This window comes from Anser cygnoides, chromosome 3 (assembly GCF_040182565.1).
Source record: "Anser cygnoides isolate HZ-2024a breed goose chromosome 3, Taihu_goose_T2T_genome, whole genome shotgun sequence".
In the NCBI taxonomy this organism is placed as follows: Eukaryota; Metazoa; Chordata; class Aves; order Anseriformes; family Anatidae; genus Anser; species Anser cygnoides.
Window position 1 is genome coordinate 51,507,272 of NC_089875.1, and position 19,422 is coordinate 51,526,693.

Below are 19,422 nucleotides of genomic sequence, written 5' to 3' on the forward strand. Positions count from 1 at the left end.
ATTTGCACTGCACATATGTTACTCACTCTTTCAGAGTCCTAACCACACACGCACAAGAAAAGTTGTATCATACTTCAGAAATACAAAAGTAATTACATACGTGTAGGGAGCATAACCGCAGATGTAAGGTACCAACATGACAATCACTTCTCAGAAAACAGATTACATAAATTGATTTAAAAAGATATGCAAGATTGAAGTTGCATACATGAAAGCAGCAGCATTGAAAAAAAAGATTTCCTTTTCTCTCATCTGATGAAAATTTACTTAACCAGCAATATAGGCTTAGAAGACTCTCAAAGCAGGGAAAGTACAAGGACATGAAATATATAAAAACGAGAAGTAAAACAAATCACCTTCCCAGATATCTAGAAATATAACAGGAACAAGATTTGTTCCTTCTTACATTGGAAGAGTTGCCAACTGTAAGGGTCGTGCAATATTCTATTGTCATAACAGGACAAAAGTTATGTGCTGAATTTGCAAGGACTCAAGACTGAGGCTTGTCAGGCATCCTTTGAAAATTTCTTGACTTGCCAGTAACTTTTAGTTGGCTTAGCAGTGACAGCAATTTCTTTAACTCACTAAAAGTTGTTTAAAAAACTTGCCATAAATACCTAAAGTCAAAGCTTTTTTGCCCTCTTAATTCAGACAAAAATCAACATTGACAAATTTGTGATGCCTGCTGTACAGCTCTAACTGCTAGGCAAAAGCACAGACCCTAAAATGCAGCCAAGTGATTCCACATTCATCATGGAATTTTACATGGAAGGGGACACAAAGGCAGGCCTGAAAGCAGTATACTAATAAAATGAAGGCAGCCTAAGTACAATTATACAAGTGTGATTTCTTTTATCCTCCCATTACAAACAGATGGTAGAACTGAGAACGAACACGAAACAGGAAAGCCAGAAATACTGAGACATCTCAAAGCTGCACCACACTACATCTATTCTCTCCTCCCTTGACTAGAAGGAGTGTTGGTTTTGTTATAAACACTTTTACAAGCTTATTTTCCCAGGATTTCACTAAGACTTTTCCCCTGATTCCAAAAGAGACCTCTTTTAGTAGCCTTACTATGGTTTAGGAGTAAACATGCTACAGCCATCTAGTCTTACCTTTAATGATATGGATACCAGCTAAGCCATTAAGAGCACACACCAACTGTCGGTGAGCTTCCTCACACTCTGTTCTACATTTCTTCTGCAGAGATGTTAGCAGTTCTTCCATGGTCATGGTGCTGGAATAGAGACCAAGTGGCTCAAAATTGAGACTAAACCATAATGCTACAGAAGTTAAACTGTCATGCTGTGCAGCATGAAACACTATGTTACATACACACAACATACTATGCAAATGTTTACTAGAGATTAAAAAATAAGCAGCCAACGAAAAACTTTTTCCAACAACCTTCTTCCAGATAGAGATTTACTCTAACTTCAGTATGTCAAGAGATTGACATCTCCTAAAAATAGGGAGAAATAAAACAAGAGGAAAAATAGAACCAGGTAAAGTAATCCTTCGCGGGGCAAAATATGTTGCTCCTTCTGTTACAGTAGAGAACTGGAAACAACCAAAAATAGACCTTGTGTTGCTAGAAGCTGAGAGAACAAAATGAGAAATGAAAACAGCCATGAGAGACTACATTTCTCCCCTTCATCACCAACCTAAACATGCAGAACAGATGAAATATTGAGGTAAATGGAAGACATATGGAATGAAAACAGTGAAGATTAGCAAGCACCACTTCCCTTTCTTTCTAGACTTCCTTTTCTACATTTGTTTGTAGTATTTGTAATTATTATAAAGAATTTAATTAGAAGTGAATTAGCTAACCAGAAAAATAAAGGAAAGGGGAAATGAGAGGGAGAAGCAAAAAAGGAAGCATGAAGGATAGCTTGGAGTAAGGCCAAGGGACAAAGAATCCAGGCAGGAAGAAGACTGATGCAAAGAGACAGGAAAGTAAACTGCAACAACAGTCTACATCCAACCTGAAGCTGCTTCTATGACTAATTGCTGCTGTGAGACCAGATACCACCCAGCTCCCTGGAACTGTGCTTCTCAGCCTCACTGACCTTCAGGAGGGGTGTCTGCTACTTGGTGCTCAGTGCTGTGGAACAGAGGAAGGGCGACACCACTCCCAAGCAGTCTCTGCCCAAGGTATGGTGGAAGGTTATCCTTGACTAGGCCTTTAATTTACCCTTTGCAACACTATTCTACTTACAGAAACTGTGCTTTGAGTTTATAATGCAGTGTTACACTAGAACGGGCTTTAAGTTAATATAGTCACTGTTTATAGTTAGCAGAATTCTGCAACCATACTAAAATACACAATGCACCTGCTGCTCATACTCTGATATTTCTACCGCTACCTTTCATTCTCAGAACCATCAGCAGTTTTAAAAGAACTTATAAAAGCAAGTCAGGCTTGGTTGACGAAAAATATATATAAATAGTGCTTAGAAACAACTTTTCTTTGTATATATCATCCTAAGGAGTATTTAATTTTCATTGCTATTTGTTGTCTTTTTTTTTTAATCACAGTTACTATGCAGTTGTCACTCCACAAGCATTCCACCAAAATCAGTGCAGTACACTAAGCTGTCTCCAGCATACTCAGTTCAGTTTTATGTTTCATTTGTACTCCACTGGCTAATTTCAATGCTAATAATGTAGGGGCTTGTGGGAACATTGATTTCTCCCATGTTTGACAAGTGCCCTGTATGAGAAACAGGGAGGAATAGGACAAAAAAACTTCATAAAAGGATGGAAATAAACTGAATAAAATAGATGAACAAGAGCAGGAAACAGCAGAAGCAACACCTCTAGTGTTAAACTTTATGTGTTTCCCTGTTTTTAACTTAAGAATGAAACATAAGCAGTGCTCTGAGATTCTGGAACAGAAACACCTTGTTTTCACAAACCCCATCTTATTGCCTGAAAAAGAATTAACTATGTTTCATAAAGAGTACTGCAAACAGGCTTTAGGTCTAACAAAGGCTGAGACCCAACTGGTATATTTGCCGGGCATCTGTGCAAAGGGTAACCTTCAAAGCATGAGAGGGGGGGAAAAAAAATTTGAACAGCTTTCAAGTTTTGATCTGTATTTACTAGCTGTGCAACCTCTTGTTAAAAACATTTGATTTAAAGAATTATTCCATTCTGTTTATTCATTGTTCTCATTTATGAAAGTAAGTTTTGTAAGACACGAAGAAATTTGGTGGGCTTGTCTGAAACTGAAAAAGAGTATATTTTGTTTCATAGGATGTCTGTCACCTGTAACACCCTAGTATGCAAGAGCATCAAAGTTAAAGTGTTGCTGCGCAATCAACTGTCACTCAGTACTGTTTCTTTACCACAAGAATTACACCAACTCCTCTACTGCATATTATTCAACTTCTGATGTCAGAGCTTGGTGTCACAAAGTTGCATAGTTAACTTAAGAAGATTTAAGTGAAGTTTAAAGCTATACAAGATACTGCACCACTATGCACAACTAAAGATTTGCTTTGGATAAAGCAAACCATTACGGAAGTGACAGAAATTCACCTTTTCTGTAATGGCAAGAACTCTCCCCGAACAGCTTGCGGATGACAGCAGGCCTGCCTCAGCCGCAGCAAAGGGTACAGAATGGATGTCACGGTCCTTCTATCTAGGCTGCTAAGCTTAAGAGTCCAATCTGAAATCTTCCTGAGTTTTGCCAATGCATCCTGGCAGCACACCTCGTGCTGGCGATGATAGAAGTGTCTCTCCACAGGAGAAAAGTGAAGCCAGTGTACGTTTTCTGTCTGAGGCGGGATTTGAATCTGCAATTAAAAGAAGAAGAGTAATTTGCAAATAAAACTGTTGATAAATCTTCTTCAAGAATTTTAAAACCAAAACCTCTCTCTTACTTGGTCAATCACATCTTTCTTTGCTGATCTCCACATTATCTTGGCAATTAAACTGTAGAGAGGACGGGGATTTTTCCTACAATAAGGTCGATATAAAAGCTGGTCCCACCAATGTTTGACCCAGTAAGGATCAATGCCAAGAAAAAGAACCAATCCATACAGATCTGCCAAGAAAAGAAAATGTTACAGTGCAACGTTTTTGTTTTAATACTTCAGTATATGCCTCCAAAAAAAAAAAGTTAGCTTTCACAGAAACGTTACCATATGTAAAGCAAAGACATTTGAGCGATTATCTTTTCCATTGGTTTTCTGGTCATTCCTTCACAAAAACAGCTAACTGGAGGCAGAGGACTGCGTGAAGGGAAGGAAGAGTCTCTCCTTTAGTTACGTGTTGATTTTTATTGAACTTGCTGGAATATTGGAAAGTGTCTCTCAACCAGCTGATTTCAAGTTTAGCAGAACAAACTGGTGAATTTAAACCTACTCAAAGCAGGGGTGAGAGGCAGAAATTATATGATTGCATATGGTTAGCTGGGTCTGCCAGGTTTTTCTACAATAATATTGCTCAGTGTCATTACTTTACAGCCTGCTGGGCACCTTCTGTTGCCCACTATCCTAAAAGTGGCTGCAATTCAGAAGACTTTCACTTTTCTACTACAGCAGAAGAAATTAACGAAACCCACTATTCTTGTTTTCTTACCTTGAGAGAACATAGCTTGCCAATTCAGATTAATTTGGGCGCCCACCATCTTGAGGGACAAAATTTAAGGACATACTAACTTTAAGCTTGTACTCAGACTACAGAAGCACATGTTTAAATGCCTCATACGGACAACGCAGAAATAGACATATGATGATACCCTCAAGTTCTTGAAGACCTGGTGGCTACATTCCCTACTCTGTTAGTTTTATGATAATTCAGCTGAGAGCCATAAGACATTCATCACATACATCACAGACCAGGGGACTTGCAAAGTCAGAATATCTCATGAATTCAGAGCAAAATTAGCAGACATTTTAAGTGCTTCAAACCCACCACCTAATTATCAGGACAAGGAAAACCCACAGCTGACACTGCTGCATAAAATCTTACCTTCTAATCCTCGCTGCACAGGAGTGCCACTGACACACCAGCGATTGATTCCACTTAAACGGAGTGCCATTTCAGCAGCCTAGCAAAACAAGATACAATCAATGCCAGGAAAGGAAAAGAGTGGAACACAGTGTGAAGACATGGGGACTTTTGTTTTATTTTTTATTTATTTATTTTTTTAAGTCTGAACACCTTTTAGTTTGAAAGTTCAACAGACCTTTAGGCAACATTGGTACAATACATTACAAAAACATGTACAAAGTTACTGAGAGCTATTTTTAAGGTAACCAAAAGCTGATAAAAGCCATTTTCCACTTCCAAGCAATCAAGTGCAATCAAATGTTAGCAAGAGGCAGAGAGTTAGCAAAAGAAACGTATACAGAATGAATACTAAGGCCTATGAACCATGATGTAAGTAGCATTTTTGTCTTCCTGTCTTGGGCAAAGAGATTGGAAGAACATTAATTAAAATTATCTCCCTTTGCACACCTAGAGTTTCCAGAGACACTGCAGACTATTTTAACTTCTGGATCCAGGGGACATATCTATGCCTCTGAACCATGTCACTGAACAGGCTAGTGTTTTGTTTGAAACTATCAAACACTATATACAACATGATGACCTAGTTGTTTAAGCTGTCAGTACAGATTATGTTAAGTATTTTTTGAGCTGAATATATTTCACAGTCGGCTAAAATTCCAACAGGAGAAACATTTAATAGTACTATCTCCAACAGAAAATTCACTTCTACAGAGCAAGCTACAAGGACAAATGACCTAAGCTCACTGAATGTTAAGAGCAGGGGGAGTCTTATTTAATTATTTACAATAAGCTTGTCAAAACCTTTTGAAATTAAATAAATGCATGAGTGGGAATATTATACCTTTGCAGTAGTACATTCAACCATTTGTGCTTCATCAAGGCAGATCCTCCACCACTCCACTGCTACTAAGGGGCTTGGGATGGCCATGTACCGCTTCTGGTTCCTGAAACGGCGCCCATCTTCACTGTTGCTGTGGGGTATGTCTACATAGTTCAGTTCAGTGCGGAGGACGTCGTACGTGGTGATAACCACCTCCTGCTCTGCCAGCATGTGCGGCTGCAAGAAGCCATGCTTCTTCACACCTTGATACACCTACATGGATTTGTATTCAATAGCGCATTAGCAAAGAATTAAGGTAAGAGGCATTTCAGTAAAAATGCAAATATACCATATATATCACATATGGCTTAATACATGCATACTTTTAGATGTGGTCCTCATAAAATAGGAAATCATTCACAAAACCTGTATCCATGCACTACTATGGTCAGAAAACGTAAGTAATACAAAATAATAAATGAAATACATTGATGCAACTTCATGTATAATTATTTACGTCCGCACAAAACTTCAAATATTATTTTGTTTCTCCTTTGAAGAAAAAAGAATTTTAGAACTTGCTACAACAGTTATGTGTAGCAACAGGTGTAAGCAAGATTAAACATTCTGTTATGTTGTAAGAAGCAGCATTATGCCATTGTTACGTGCTCTCTCTTCTCTCATTTACTCTAGATGTATATTACCTTTCTCCTTTCAATCCTCTCCAAGAATTTAATGGAAGATTAGACAAAGACAGTAGCATGCAGCAAAATAAAATAGCTAAAAAACAGAAAGTGATACTCTGGGTAAATGTTTTATCTACAAAAAGTATCTCCACAGAGACTCATGACATAGAAAGAACACCCTAGTGAGAAACAGTTCCCTGTGCACCAACAGAATATTATAAATCATTCATACTGACATTTGTTGTAATATCAGAAGTAGTTTATCTCCCTCAACATTTTAAGTACAATCCTTTTGGAAACATGGAGCAGTTTATCAATAAAAATTTTATAAGCTAAACCAAACATTTTACTATATGCTTCCCTGTGATAGCATTTTATACCTAAAACACGGCTAATATGATGAGTCCCAATATACTCAGAATACCAAAGCACATCAAAATTTCAAATAATGTGTGGTATAGCAAACAATCAGTAAAATACGTTTATAAAAATAGAGTTTTGTCATCCCCAGGATTTTTAGCTAAAAGCAATCATTACCAGAGCTATATAGTGATCAACTCTTTTTCCCCGTTTCTCATAAAAAACTTATTTCTCTTGCTCCCCATTTATCTCAGGAACGATCTTCAAAATTACACGCATCCATTGCTTACTACATTTTTTTTTTTTTTTTTTTTTTTAAGAAAATCATTGGCTACTTCTTACCATTCACCTAGAACTGTATATTAATCCCAGCATTAAAATAGGTATGATTTTCTTCTCACGGATACAGGAATATCCCCATCTTTTTAGAAAACATCTAAATTCTAGTCTCATCTTCAAACAGCTAATATTCTTCTATGTCTCTCTCATTCTGTGATTATATAAACATTCTAATCAAGACAGTCTATTCTTATCTGAAGTTGTCTACAAATGCTTGTTTTTAATCACTTCAGATACCCAATCCCTCAGGGTAACAAACTTTAATGCTCTCTTAATTCAAGCAATAATTAGAAATACCAAAATGGAGGTGATGATATACAACCTCATTTGATTTTCCCCCTATTTAGCCCTTGATCTGTTTAATTTTCACTGTTAAAATTGTTATTTTCATTGTTACTGTATTTTTTACTCCAGTAATCTTCTTGCTCTACATTTCTGCATATGGCAACGAAGTTTTTGTCAACTGCAAGAAACTCCTGCAAAACATTTCTGTTCAGCCCCAGAACAAGAGAACTAAGCAAGTACAACCTGGTTAATGCACATGAACAAGGGAGAAAGAGAAGGAGACAGAGAAGGAGATTTAAAAAACAAAACACCAAAGCACAGAGCACGCTCACTGAAGCAACTGTTAAGGAAAAATAGCTATTGAAGTCTAATGATCTCTTCGAAGCATTTGTGAACAGATTTTCTGGAGGTTTGTAACTTGGCCAAGTTTTGGTTGTTTCCACAGCAGCAGGAAAAGACAACCTGCTACAAAGCAAGACCTACTGATAAATACTAATTCCTTGTTCTATTACACAAAATCTGTAGAATTTCCCACAGGTTATGAGCAGTTGAAAGAATAAAAAACATCATTCACATGCAATGCAAAATCTGTTAACGTGGGAAAGTCGTTCTTTGAAGTGTCTGCATTCATTTCATTTTAAGTTTACAGAAAAAAAAACTTTTCATTTGAAACAGCACTGAAAGCCATTCTGGATGACTTACAGTTGGCAGTTAAAAGAAAATGTAAACAGTGTCTTAGAATGGAAGGTGTCACAGTTTTAAAGTACTGACATTCAGTATTTAAGCTGTTCTACTGTTACCACGTAAATCTATTTCTGACAGTTTTCATCAAAGCTGGTATAAAACTTGGACTAGGTCCCATGAAAACTGTGCAAGCTACTCATTTGTTAGCTGCTGCACTAAAGCTAGTTATCTAAACTAGTTAGACTACTCACACACACAACTTACTCGAGGTCTAGAATTCATTTGTACATTGGACTTCCATGAAGGATAACTGAAGATATCAGATATATTCTTGGTTGTGAAGATTCTTCTTTTTATCAACTTACTTACCCTTCTTCAAAATATAAGGGATCTAAGGATCTCAAAGCACCTTACCATTACAAAAGTTTTTGCTCATTAAAACTACAAAGGACAAGACTTGACTACATTATGAATCATCAAATGGTCTGGGTTGGAAGGGACCTTAGAGATCATCTAGTTCAGACAAATAATTGAATTGAAATAAATTCAGTTTAATAAAAGACAATGCTTACCCTTGAATACTGTCATAGCTATATTAAAAAAAAATCCTGTACAGTCATAATTACTGTATGTCTAATTATGTTTATTTCAATGACTGAGAAATCAAGAGGATGATACAAGGTCTCCAGACAAGCAACATCCTAACCCGTATGTCAGACATTCTAGAGAAGCGCCCAAGATGTAACGGTGTTATTTTAAGCAAACTTGAAGGCTCAAGACTTCTTTAAAGCCTGAGAAAGAGAATTCAAAAGTATACTCTTTACCTACCAAAATATGTTTTTATCTAGAACAAAGTGAGAAGCACCTGTCAGGAAGCTGCCTGCATGCAAGTATACAGTGAGAGTTGATACTGCTCAAACACCTATAGTTAGGCCTTCCTAAGTTCCTCGGTAATCTTTTGGAAAAAACATACATTCAGCATTCCCTCTTAGAAGTCACGCGTTGTTGCTACTACTCAAGATTTGCTTCCATGGGATAAGAATATCTAGTTCACTGTATCGTCTCCCAGTGATCAACTAATAATGAAAAAATGAAGAACTAAGTGCAGACATCTTTCAGGAAAAGAAATGCACCACTTGTTGCCAAAACAGACATGATGGTCTAACAGCAAGGAATACAGAATTCCAACATAGACAAAGAAACCTCTGAACTTCACGATACAGAGTCAGACAGAAAGCCCCAAGCCTTGATAAAGTAACTCTGCAGAAGATGAGCATACGTAATCTTACCAGAACTCGAAGAGATGATGATCTCACATGCCTGTTGATCTCATCTACCCATTGATGACAAATAGAACTTGGAGAAATTATCAGAGTTGCTCCTGTGGAAACTGGTTTCATTGCCACAAGGCAGTGGGGACAGTAAAAGGGCTTGATCTTCAAGTTTTCCTCTTTGTAGTTTACACATTCCGCGTGCTGCCATAAAGAACACTTCAGGCACTGCACACGAGCTTTATAGTCGACCAATCCAAGCTCACCACAGATGCATTCAAAACGATATTCAGAGGTATTAAATGGAAATACAGAACTTGCATGCTGCACACTACTGCTGGCATGTTCTTGGGAATGTGAGGATCGGTCCTTTGGAATTTCCTGTTTGACTTCAGCTTTACTTTTAGAAACATCAAGATCAGGATGACTGCTAATATCACTGGAAACAAGGAGGCTGCCATGCAAGTCAAGAGACTTTGGGACCACAGCTTCCTGCTGAACATCACTCTCTTTGACAGAGTTCTCGTGATCTACTTCAGATTTCTTGCTGTTTTTCCTAGTTGCACAATAATCATGTTCTTCTGTGGCGATATCTACTCGTAAAGGGATTTTAAGCACATTTTCAGAAGTGACATCACTATTTTTTGATTCTTTGGTTTGAGTATTAGCATCAGTCAACTGCTTCTTCTGAATCCTTCCTGAAGTCCTTGCTATCTACAAAGTAAAATTAAACAAGATTGTCAGACTTTCTCCTTACCTTTTTTTCTTCCTTTGGAAGGAAGACTTTTAACATCAAGACATAAATATTAACATTCTATATAAATCTGTGATTTGACAATTTAGTTAATGCTTACCAGTGTTTACCACACAACTCCATTGTGAGAACAATATATCTGCCAGCCCCTACAGCAGTATTTTAAAAGACTTATGCCAAATGCAGTTAATGTTTTAGCCCCATATTTAAACTACTTACAATTTCTGCTTCTTTGTCTATGGATTTCAAAACAAATGGTGCTTTTATTTTTTTATATTTTTTTTTTTTTTTTATAAATAGCCAGTATCACAGAACTGGGTCACACAGACAAGTTGGTTGATAGCAGTATGCAACAGGGTAGAAAGATCTGCCTTTGCAGCATTCTTTGAAGTAGCTATCGAAGCAAGTTTTACCTGTTCTTTGGTTCTTTCTCGTCTCTTCTGTTCCTTGTAATTCTTTCCTAGCTTGAAAGACCCAGCCAGACCATGTCCTTTGACTTGTTCCACTACTTGTTCTGCAATCAGTTTTTCTACAGTTCTTTTGAGAAGACGTTTATTTCTCTGTATGTCATACCTATAGACAGCACTGATATACTTAAATATTGCAATAATGGATGCTCCTTTCTTCACATTCATCTCCTTTACAGCTGCTAATACCATCACTCGTAAGCCTGTATGTATAATCAAAGCAGAAAAAAAAAACTACAGCTCAGATAAAGTGAAGAACACATATTAAAGGAACTCTGAACACTGTCTGTGATTATCTAAAAAAATGCAAAGTGTGTACAGGCAGCAGTTTTGAGAATGCTCTACTTGAGGTAGTTTTACAAATCACTTTTTTTCAGATGAGACATGCATATTTCAATACTGAGTAACCACAGAAATAATTACCTCTTAATTTTCTTACTGAAGTTTAGAAAGAAACTCTGTATTCCAGTTTCATGAATAAACTCTTACAAAATGACCTCCAGGTACACATAACTCTGTAGCAGGCATCAGAGTTGGCAACTTTACTTTTAAACGTGGATGACCTGTTCACAGTACACAACCCTACACCAAAGTATTCAGCAAAAGAACTACTTCATTCTGCAAAAGCACAGACTGGCCTTAAACTCACCATAAATGGTCAATGCAAGACTTATGCTAAAAGCAAAATGTATTAAAAAATTCATCAGAAACACTTACTGGGATACTGTATTTTTTCTTTCAATTTCAGCTCCATTTCCCTCGTTTTTTTCTTTTTATTTCCTTCTAAAGGTTGAGGTGGAACAAAGAAGTTCACAAGCTTACCCTAAGGCAGACAACATTAAATAGTGTTATCAGCTCACATCTTTTCACAGCAATTCTGAACTTAATCTTTTCACATTTGAAAAAAGCTTGAACTGCTATAGAAGTGTGCACTCTTACAGAGCACTGATCCCACTAATTTGCTCAGTTTATTCTAAGTAGGCAGAATGATAACTCATTTGGTTCAGTTTCTTGGCAAACGGTGTTCAACACCCTACACTGAAAAAGAAAAGCAGCCCAGCAAGCCCCTCAGGGTCTCTGTGACTTCAGAACTAAGTTGCAGGAATCTATAGCTGTAACTGATAGAGGTTACTGATGGGGAAGGGTAGAAGGAGAGGAAAATACATATCGTATATACAGCCAGAAAGACAAAAAGAGATAAGCAATACAACTTGTCTAATAGATGTTTGATACTCATTAATAGAATTAAGTGAAGGGGAGAATGATTTCTGACTTAGCAGACTAAATTATAAATTTATACACACTTGGATTGTGTGGAAACAATAGCCTATTGTGTGGAAAAAATAGCCTATTAATAGTGCAGTTGCCTGCTAGTCCCCTTCAACAATGGGGAATGGTATCAAATGCCACTCATGCAATCTACTCCACTATTTATGTCATCAAGTATTACATAGTAAAAAGCTAAAGTTTTTACTGTACTTTAATCCAGCTTTGATTCTGGATTAATATAAAATAAAGTAATAAATTTACGAGATAAAACACATTTCATTAATCTGAAAAGTAATTTCCTCATATTAAATCTTACCCTAGTTGTCTCACCTCAGGTAATGTCAGATCATCTTGCTTAATGTCTTGTCGGGTGTGAGTCAGAATAAGAGCCAACACTTCTACTGTTTTTCCAAGACCCATCTCATCTGCCAAAATACCTCCAGGCCACTGAGGTCCAGCACATGGATATTCACGGATAATACTAAAAAACAAGGACATTCCCAGGTGAAAATCAGTGATTTGACAGGTATGACAGAAGCATGCGTTCAGGAACATACACACAGCACAGTGTCAGCAAAGCAAGGGGTAGTATCTTTTATCAGATACGCTGAGCTTGCAAGCTTTCTGAGCGTTCAAACCTGATCAAGGTGAATGTGTATGGCAAAAGGTTACTCCCACACCCCTGCCACAATAGATTTTGCTTTGCTAACCTTAGCATATTACAACATTAGTCTCCAAAAAAAATATATTTATATTCGCATTCTGAAAATTATATATACACATCAGAAAAAAAGCATACTAGCAAAAGATTCTATTCTAAACAAATTCATGAGAAAAGTGAAACTGAGATAATAAATGCATTAATAAAAAGCCTTATGCTGCCTCCTTCCTTTAGCTTTTAAAAACATTGGAAGAACAGGTTGAAGCCTCCAGCGTTCTAATTTAAAAAGAATGTTAATCTTATAACCACAAACTTGCATCAAATACAAGCACCTTTAAGAACTGTCTTCAACTCCAGATTTACTTATTTTCCCATGTATTATATACTCCAATTTGCCCTTTCTTTAAAATCAAATATATCATTGTTCTAAGTCTTTAGTTGTTAACTGAAAAGCTACAATTATGGATTATCTTGTATTCTCCAGGTAAAAGCTGCCAATAAGGTTTTTCACAAAGAACAGCTTTAAGGTATTCTCTAAAGAGGTGACCATAGAAACGTACCAGCCAGTAAATGGATTATAGTAGATTTTCACTCCATCCAGAGTGATGACCTCTCGCCATAAGAAGTGCAGTGCATTTTCTACGGAGAAAGAGGTCATGATACTATTACAAGGTTTCTCTATAAACAGTACTTAGAACAGTACTTAGAATTGCTTAGCTTTATTGTGACACTTAAATAAAAGAAGCAGACATTTACCTCCACCACGCTTCATGACCAACAAGCTGTATCACCTGCTGATCAGCAAAGCATATTTATTTTCTCATTTAGTGCACTAACCAAGCAACAGCTTTTATAAAAATAGTAATGAAATACATAACAAACCTTCTGATCAAACAGTAAGAAAACATTATGCTGACAATACAACGCCACTTTCCTCAGTTATACAAGTTTTCCAGGCCCATATACTTGCCACTGCTTGTAGTGCCTGTGAAGTTCTCTCGGTGAAGCATCCAATTCACAGCCTCGCTTTGGTACGGCCTCAGAATGGGAATTAAGGCAGGATGCTGCACATCCTCTCTCAGCAATTGGATATCCTGCTGATGGGTATGCCTTACAAAGTCGTAAAGCTCTTCGATATTTTGGCGCTCAAGTTCCATGTCAGATTCTTCTTCATCTTCCTCCAGCACATCTGTATACACCCAGTCATTCAAGAGATGCATTATCAATCAATTTTTGTCAACATTTCAGTAAGTTCTGCTGAAACATACTTAAGATGTGAAAGCAAACAAAGCAAAACATCATTAAGACACATGTCACAACTGCACCTGACTCAGCTACCAGCAGTAGGAAACAAAGAACACTTTCCTAATGCTAACATTAATATTCTACAGCCATCACGGAAATGGATATAATTGGAAAAGCTCTTCCTTCAGAAATTAGGCACAGAATGACCAGGTCTTATTTATGCAATAAATACCTTCCACTAAATATTTCCAGCTCATACAGAATCACAGATAACTCATTTCAGTTTCAAATGTTCACATGGGTTGATCAACTTAGAGAAAGGGGAAAACCACAGTGGGTTGTAAAAGGATTTGTTCATTTTTCATGAAATAAAGTCCTTCTTGATATAAAAACATACTGAAGAGATTTTCTGGTTGTTTTTAATAAGTTTTCATGTTACTTTTAAATTATTCGTCTGGCTATAAAAATAGAAGCGTAGAAGTGTAACAACATGGAATTCCCATCGTTTGCATCACTGCAAGAAATCAGACAACTCATACTTCAGAGGTTATAATGCTACCTCAAGAGAAGTATGTACCCTCTAGGAGACTTAGGAAAGAAGACCTTGTACATATATATTTTCCATGACATTTGGATATATTGACATACATAGAACTTAAGCACTGTAGAATAACTATTCATGAAAAATTAAAGGGTCAGTATTTTAGGACGCTGAAGTAAGATGAGGCAACAAAAGACTTTTGACAGTGTTTTAGGTATCAAATAAAATCAGTACTAATAAAGTGTAAGAACAACTGTACAACTCTACAGTTCAAAGAAAGATACTAACCCTAGCTAGTATTGGAGAGAAAGCCACCTTGCAGCATTTTTCTCAGAAAACCAAAATTAAGAAGCAATTCAAGCCTGACATAATCAGCATAAAGTGACCTTTAAGGTACATTTAAAACCGTAACATCATACCGAAAAAAAGAAAAAAACGATATTGGGAGACACAACAATTAAATCAGAGTACCACTGTGACACCTCTCACTTAAAAAAAAAAAAAGATATACCTGGCACAAACACCAGAGAAATATGGAAACTATTCCAAGGGATCCTCTCACAGTGATTCCTAACTTCATGGAACTGACAATGAAATTACCATGTTTGTGAAGTGTAACTTTGATCTTTTGCAGATTCATTAACACACCTATCCTACACTTGTTGTAACTTGATATGGAATCTCTGACGCAAAGGCTCAAAACCATCTACAAGAACATTAACAGGATGAGTATACAGCAGAAAACAAATATAAAAGCATTAGGAGAGAGAGGACATCTCCCTCATTTCTACATAACTTCACCAATGCAATTTTCTTTACAATTGCTTTACAGTATAAACCAAACAAAAATCCGTTGCCATGGTTGTGTTAGGCACCAAACCAGGAATAAAACTTTTCCAAGTTTAATTCTTTTTTTTTTTTTTTTTTTAAAACAGCTCCTAGGTAACTTGGGCAAATTACTGTAAATCTGTTCAAATAATTCACATGCATTAAAGAAATCTGCATTTACTCCCCAGATGGTAAGGTCTCAAGCTTTTATGTGCCTCAGAGCCTTATCTGTAGAGAAGGAAAGCTACCATCTGTAAGTTGTCCACAAGTTAATTAGCATATGATTAATGGTCAGATACTAATACAGAAAGTTTATTACCTAATAATATTACCTAAAAAAACAGTTGATCTATACAGCAGGAATAACTTGCTATTTTCCTTTATATTTGAAACTACTGAAAAGAGACATTTTCAATAACAAAAAGTATTCATCAACATTCAACTGAACCAGATTACCTGGAATTATAAAACTATAGAACTTTTCCATGAGTTTTTGAATCAGCTGATTAGCTTTTTTGGGTCTTCCACCTCCATCACTGAGAAAATCGGGTTTACTAAGCCCAGCCTCCAGAAGGTAAATTCCAACCTATGAAAGGTTTAGAGTTAATCGTTTAATTATCAGAATGCTAAGAATATTATAAATAAAAGCACTGTAATTTTCATAGCCTTCTACATCGAAAAACCTTAGCTACCAAACTTTCAAAATTAACAGATGCAGACAGATATGATGAACCTTGCCAAGGTAACAGTAAGGAAGATACAGTATGTCACAGACAAAAGCTACCTTGATTCATTTGAGTAAAGTGTTAGTAATGGTGCAACAGTAAAGACAGTCTTAAGAAGAAAACACACCAAAAACATTTGCAAAAGGATGCAGAAACTATGTGTTTCATCACATTATAAAACTATATGACAGTTGCCAGACTTTGTCGTTCAGCAGTTTTTAATCTCCTAATTCCAACAAAAAAGAAATTTTAAAATGTAAAACAACAAAAATAGATATATGAATCAATACCTTTAAAGCTTGAGCCTCTGCAGGTCTTTGATAAAGGCCAATTATCTTTTTCTTTTGCAACCATCTCAAGCCTTCCAATATTTCACCACCTAAAGTTGGTTCCACCATAATAATCTGTTCATAAGCACCCAGGTATTCTTTTGCTTCATTACTGTACTCTTCTTCACTTCTTTTATGGATGCAGACCTGTAGGTGATCGTCAGAGTCTCCTCTCATCAAAGTAAAGCCCCTTTCATGGAATTCCTCAGCTAGAATTTGCTCAGAAGGATGACAAAGAGCAAATTCTCCCAACAAAGCTTTCCAGGACCCATCTGCACGGTACGGCAGGACGGTAATATTTAGCTGTACAGACACAGGAGTCAAGGTGGAATAAGAGTCGTCTTCGTCATTAACAGTAAAAAACTTAACAGACTTTGAACCAGTGTCTTCTTTTTGACTGAGATCCTCATCAGTGCTATCATCATTTATAACAATGAAGGACGAAGAGGAAGTGCTTGGGCCTGGAACATCATCCTCATTGGTCATTTCATCATCTAATGTTATCACCTCATTTCTCCGGTCTTCATGCATATTCCAGCAGAGCTGTTTTTTCTTCACATCGTCTATTTTTGATGGAGGTGCACGCTTTCGACGACTACTCATTTTGTCGTTTTTCTCAATGCTATTTTCAGACTCTGTGAGATAAATTTATATGTCAGTGATAAGTATTGCAAAATTAAATGTTCACACTGAAATTTGACTGTGCAGTTACTGCTAAACTTGCAAAGTTTTTGACACAGGCATATGCAATAAGAAATCTAACTCTTCACTAGGCAGTCTTACAGACCATCTCCTGTCCCTACGCAAAAGCCTTACGCAATGCAGGAAGTGAAGAATTTGTTTTGTACTACGGCTCATTCTGCCAGACAGTTACAGAGGGAGATCAACAGGAATGCTATATTTCACTACCGCTCAGAATGCTGTGGGACAGATATAAATGTAGACACACTGGAATCCCTCAAAGCCGGGGGTGGAGGGAGACAGCAAAAGAAACACTATAAACAAAAGTGCAGGATGTACCAGAGATTTGGAGGCGGGTGTGGGGAAGAGACATGCACAGTGCTCCTCCTTTTCTTTCAAAGCCTACATGGGAATGAAACTTTAAGCGAACTTAACAGAGGGCTAAGTCTGAATCTGCCACTACACAAAACATAGTTTTGAGACTAAGCTACCAAATTCTGACCTTAGAAGTCCCCAGTGACTGAACGCTTTATTTTCCCAGGAAGTTGTGCATCCTGTGGGCTGGATATACAAACTACTTGCAGAGGAGCCCTTACTTCTGGTCTCACTGAAATGCACGGTGGCAATCAGCAAACTAAATGCATTATCTTACTGATTTTGACTAACTGCTAAGGTAATTCAAGATACCCCTCCAGCTCCTTACCAGAACCTGGGCAAGGAACAGATTTTATAGATAAAATACTAGAAAATAAAGTACACATGCTAAACAACACACATGAAGAAGCAAATCATGGAATATTAGACTTATCCAGAAAACTAATGACTACATACTCAGGACTACATGCTCATACTTAAATACTCGCATAAGCAGTTATCATTTTTAACGAAAACTATCTTTGACAGTTATATGGGTTCTTCTAAGGAGCTTAAACACAGCGATAGATTTCTTACCTCATATTATATTACAGCAGCTTCTTTGTCACCAAAGACGGGAAAATATTTACACATCCATACCAGTTCAGCTTCTGCACGCAGCTGTTAACGAAACACAGACACAACCGCTACCAAAACGCCGGAAGCCGAGAGGCAAACCTTCTGAGCTACTAATTCCAATATCCTAACGTTAAAGGGCTTGCGTGGGAAGAGGGCAAGATTCTTAGAACTGTGGATAACTTAAGAGTCTTGCAGGACACGGCAACCGGCCGGGTTCCTGCGTCGCCGGCTCCGCGTTCGCTCCCCCCGCCTGAGGCCCGGGCCCCGCCGCTCCCCAGCCGTGGCCGGACCCCGGGCCGCGCTCCCGGGCAGGGGACGCTCCCCGGGACGGGGCTGCCCGAGCCGAGCCCCGCCGGGAGGAGGCGCTCCCCGCGGGGCCCACGGCTGGGAGGGGGCGGCCGGGCTCCCCCCGCGGCGCCGGCCCGAGAAGGGCAGCGGGGCCAACGGTCGCCAGCGGTGACCAACGGTTGTCAACGGTCGCCAACAGCCGCCCACGTACCGCAGGGGCTCGGACCCCGCCGACGTCCGGTGTGTGTGGGGGGAGGCGGCCCCCGGCCCGTAGCGCAGCGACAGCGACCACCCGGGCACGGCGATGCGCGCGCACCCGCCCCGGCCCGGCCGGCGACCAATGGGAGGCGAGGAAGCCACGGTTGTTCCCGCCCCCTTCCCCGCTAGCGTAACAAGGAGCGTGAGGGGGAATCGCGCGGCGCATGCGCGGTGCCTCCCTTGACGGGGTGAGGGGGCGGGGAAAGAGGGGGTTTCCCTCAGTGGGGCGGGGCTAGGGGTGGGGCAGGAGGGAGGGCGCGGCGTCGTTGGCGGTGTGCGCAGGCGCGGGGGGGGAGGCACCGCAAAGTACTTGAAGTGCTTTAAGGGCAGGAGTTTAAAGAGGGGGCTTCTCGGGAACTGTCACTGATTAAAGGCAGGATCAGCCGCATAGCTGCAAATAGCACGTCAGTACATAATGTGGAAGCACTTATCTTCGTGTGAAACACACAGATCCACACCTGGGGACTTGTATTATAACATCTGTAAATAAATCAGAAAGCCATTAAAAATGTTCTTTTTTTGTTTTGTTTGTTCGTTTATTTTTCTTGTAGCAGCTATTTAGACCATTTGTTAGTCTTTACAGATAAAATCTTGGCAAAATTTTGTGGCTGGTTCTCCCCCGTTCTGAGCCACTCTGGAAAGGTGATGCTCCTGTGGTCCCAGAGGAGCTGCCCAGCGCTGTGGCGTACGCCGCGTGGAAGGAAGCCCTCGGAGCGCTGGCACTGCTATGCTGGCAGTTTGTCTGTCTCAATTCCCAGTGCATGTCTTCCTATGTGACCATTCCTGTGTGAAAATTCACTTAAAAATTATCACTCAGTCCTATGTTAAAACTGTAAGTTACTGCAGAGCAGAGTTGAAATAGTAACTCCATACTCCCTGGTGTGCATTGGTAACAGGAATAACAGCAGCA

At 38.6% G+C, this 19,422-nt stretch overlaps 1 protein-coding gene across 1 annotated transcript in view; it reads right to left on the minus strand.

The window, feature by feature from the left end:
* SHPRH (SNF2 histone linker PHD RING helicase) overlaps window positions 1–18,402 on the minus strand; it is a 50,511-nt gene extending 32,109 nt beyond the window's left edge. Inside the window, exons 1-14 of the mRNA XM_013178312.3 lie at window positions 17,925–18,402; window positions 16,254–16,927; window positions 15,695–15,824; window positions 13,595–13,813; window positions 13,185–13,263; window positions 12,294–12,444; window positions 11,412–11,517; window positions 10,641–10,897; window positions 9,492–10,187; window positions 5,870–6,121; window positions 4,987–5,065; window positions 3,894–4,057; window positions 3,550–3,806; window positions 1,119–1,240 (exon numbers count right to left, since the gene is read on the minus strand). Of these exons, the coding sequence (XP_013033766.3) occupies window positions 1,119–1,240; window positions 3,550–3,806; window positions 3,894–4,057; window positions 4,987–5,065; window positions 5,870–6,121; window positions 9,492–10,187; window positions 10,641–10,897; window positions 11,412–11,517; window positions 12,294–12,444; window positions 13,185–13,263; window positions 13,595–13,813; window positions 15,695–15,824; window positions 16,254–16,895 (3,154 nt within the window). The 5' untranslated portion in view covers window positions 16,896–16,927; window positions 17,925–18,402. The remainder of the gene's footprint in view (window positions 1–1,118; window positions 1,241–3,549; window positions 3,807–3,893; window positions 4,058–4,986; window positions 5,066–5,869; window positions 6,122–9,491; window positions 10,188–10,640; window positions 10,898–11,411; window positions 11,518–12,293; window positions 12,445–13,184; window positions 13,264–13,594; window positions 13,814–15,694; window positions 15,825–16,253; window positions 16,928–17,924) is intronic.
* Window positions 18,403–19,422: the final 1,020 nt, after the last annotated feature.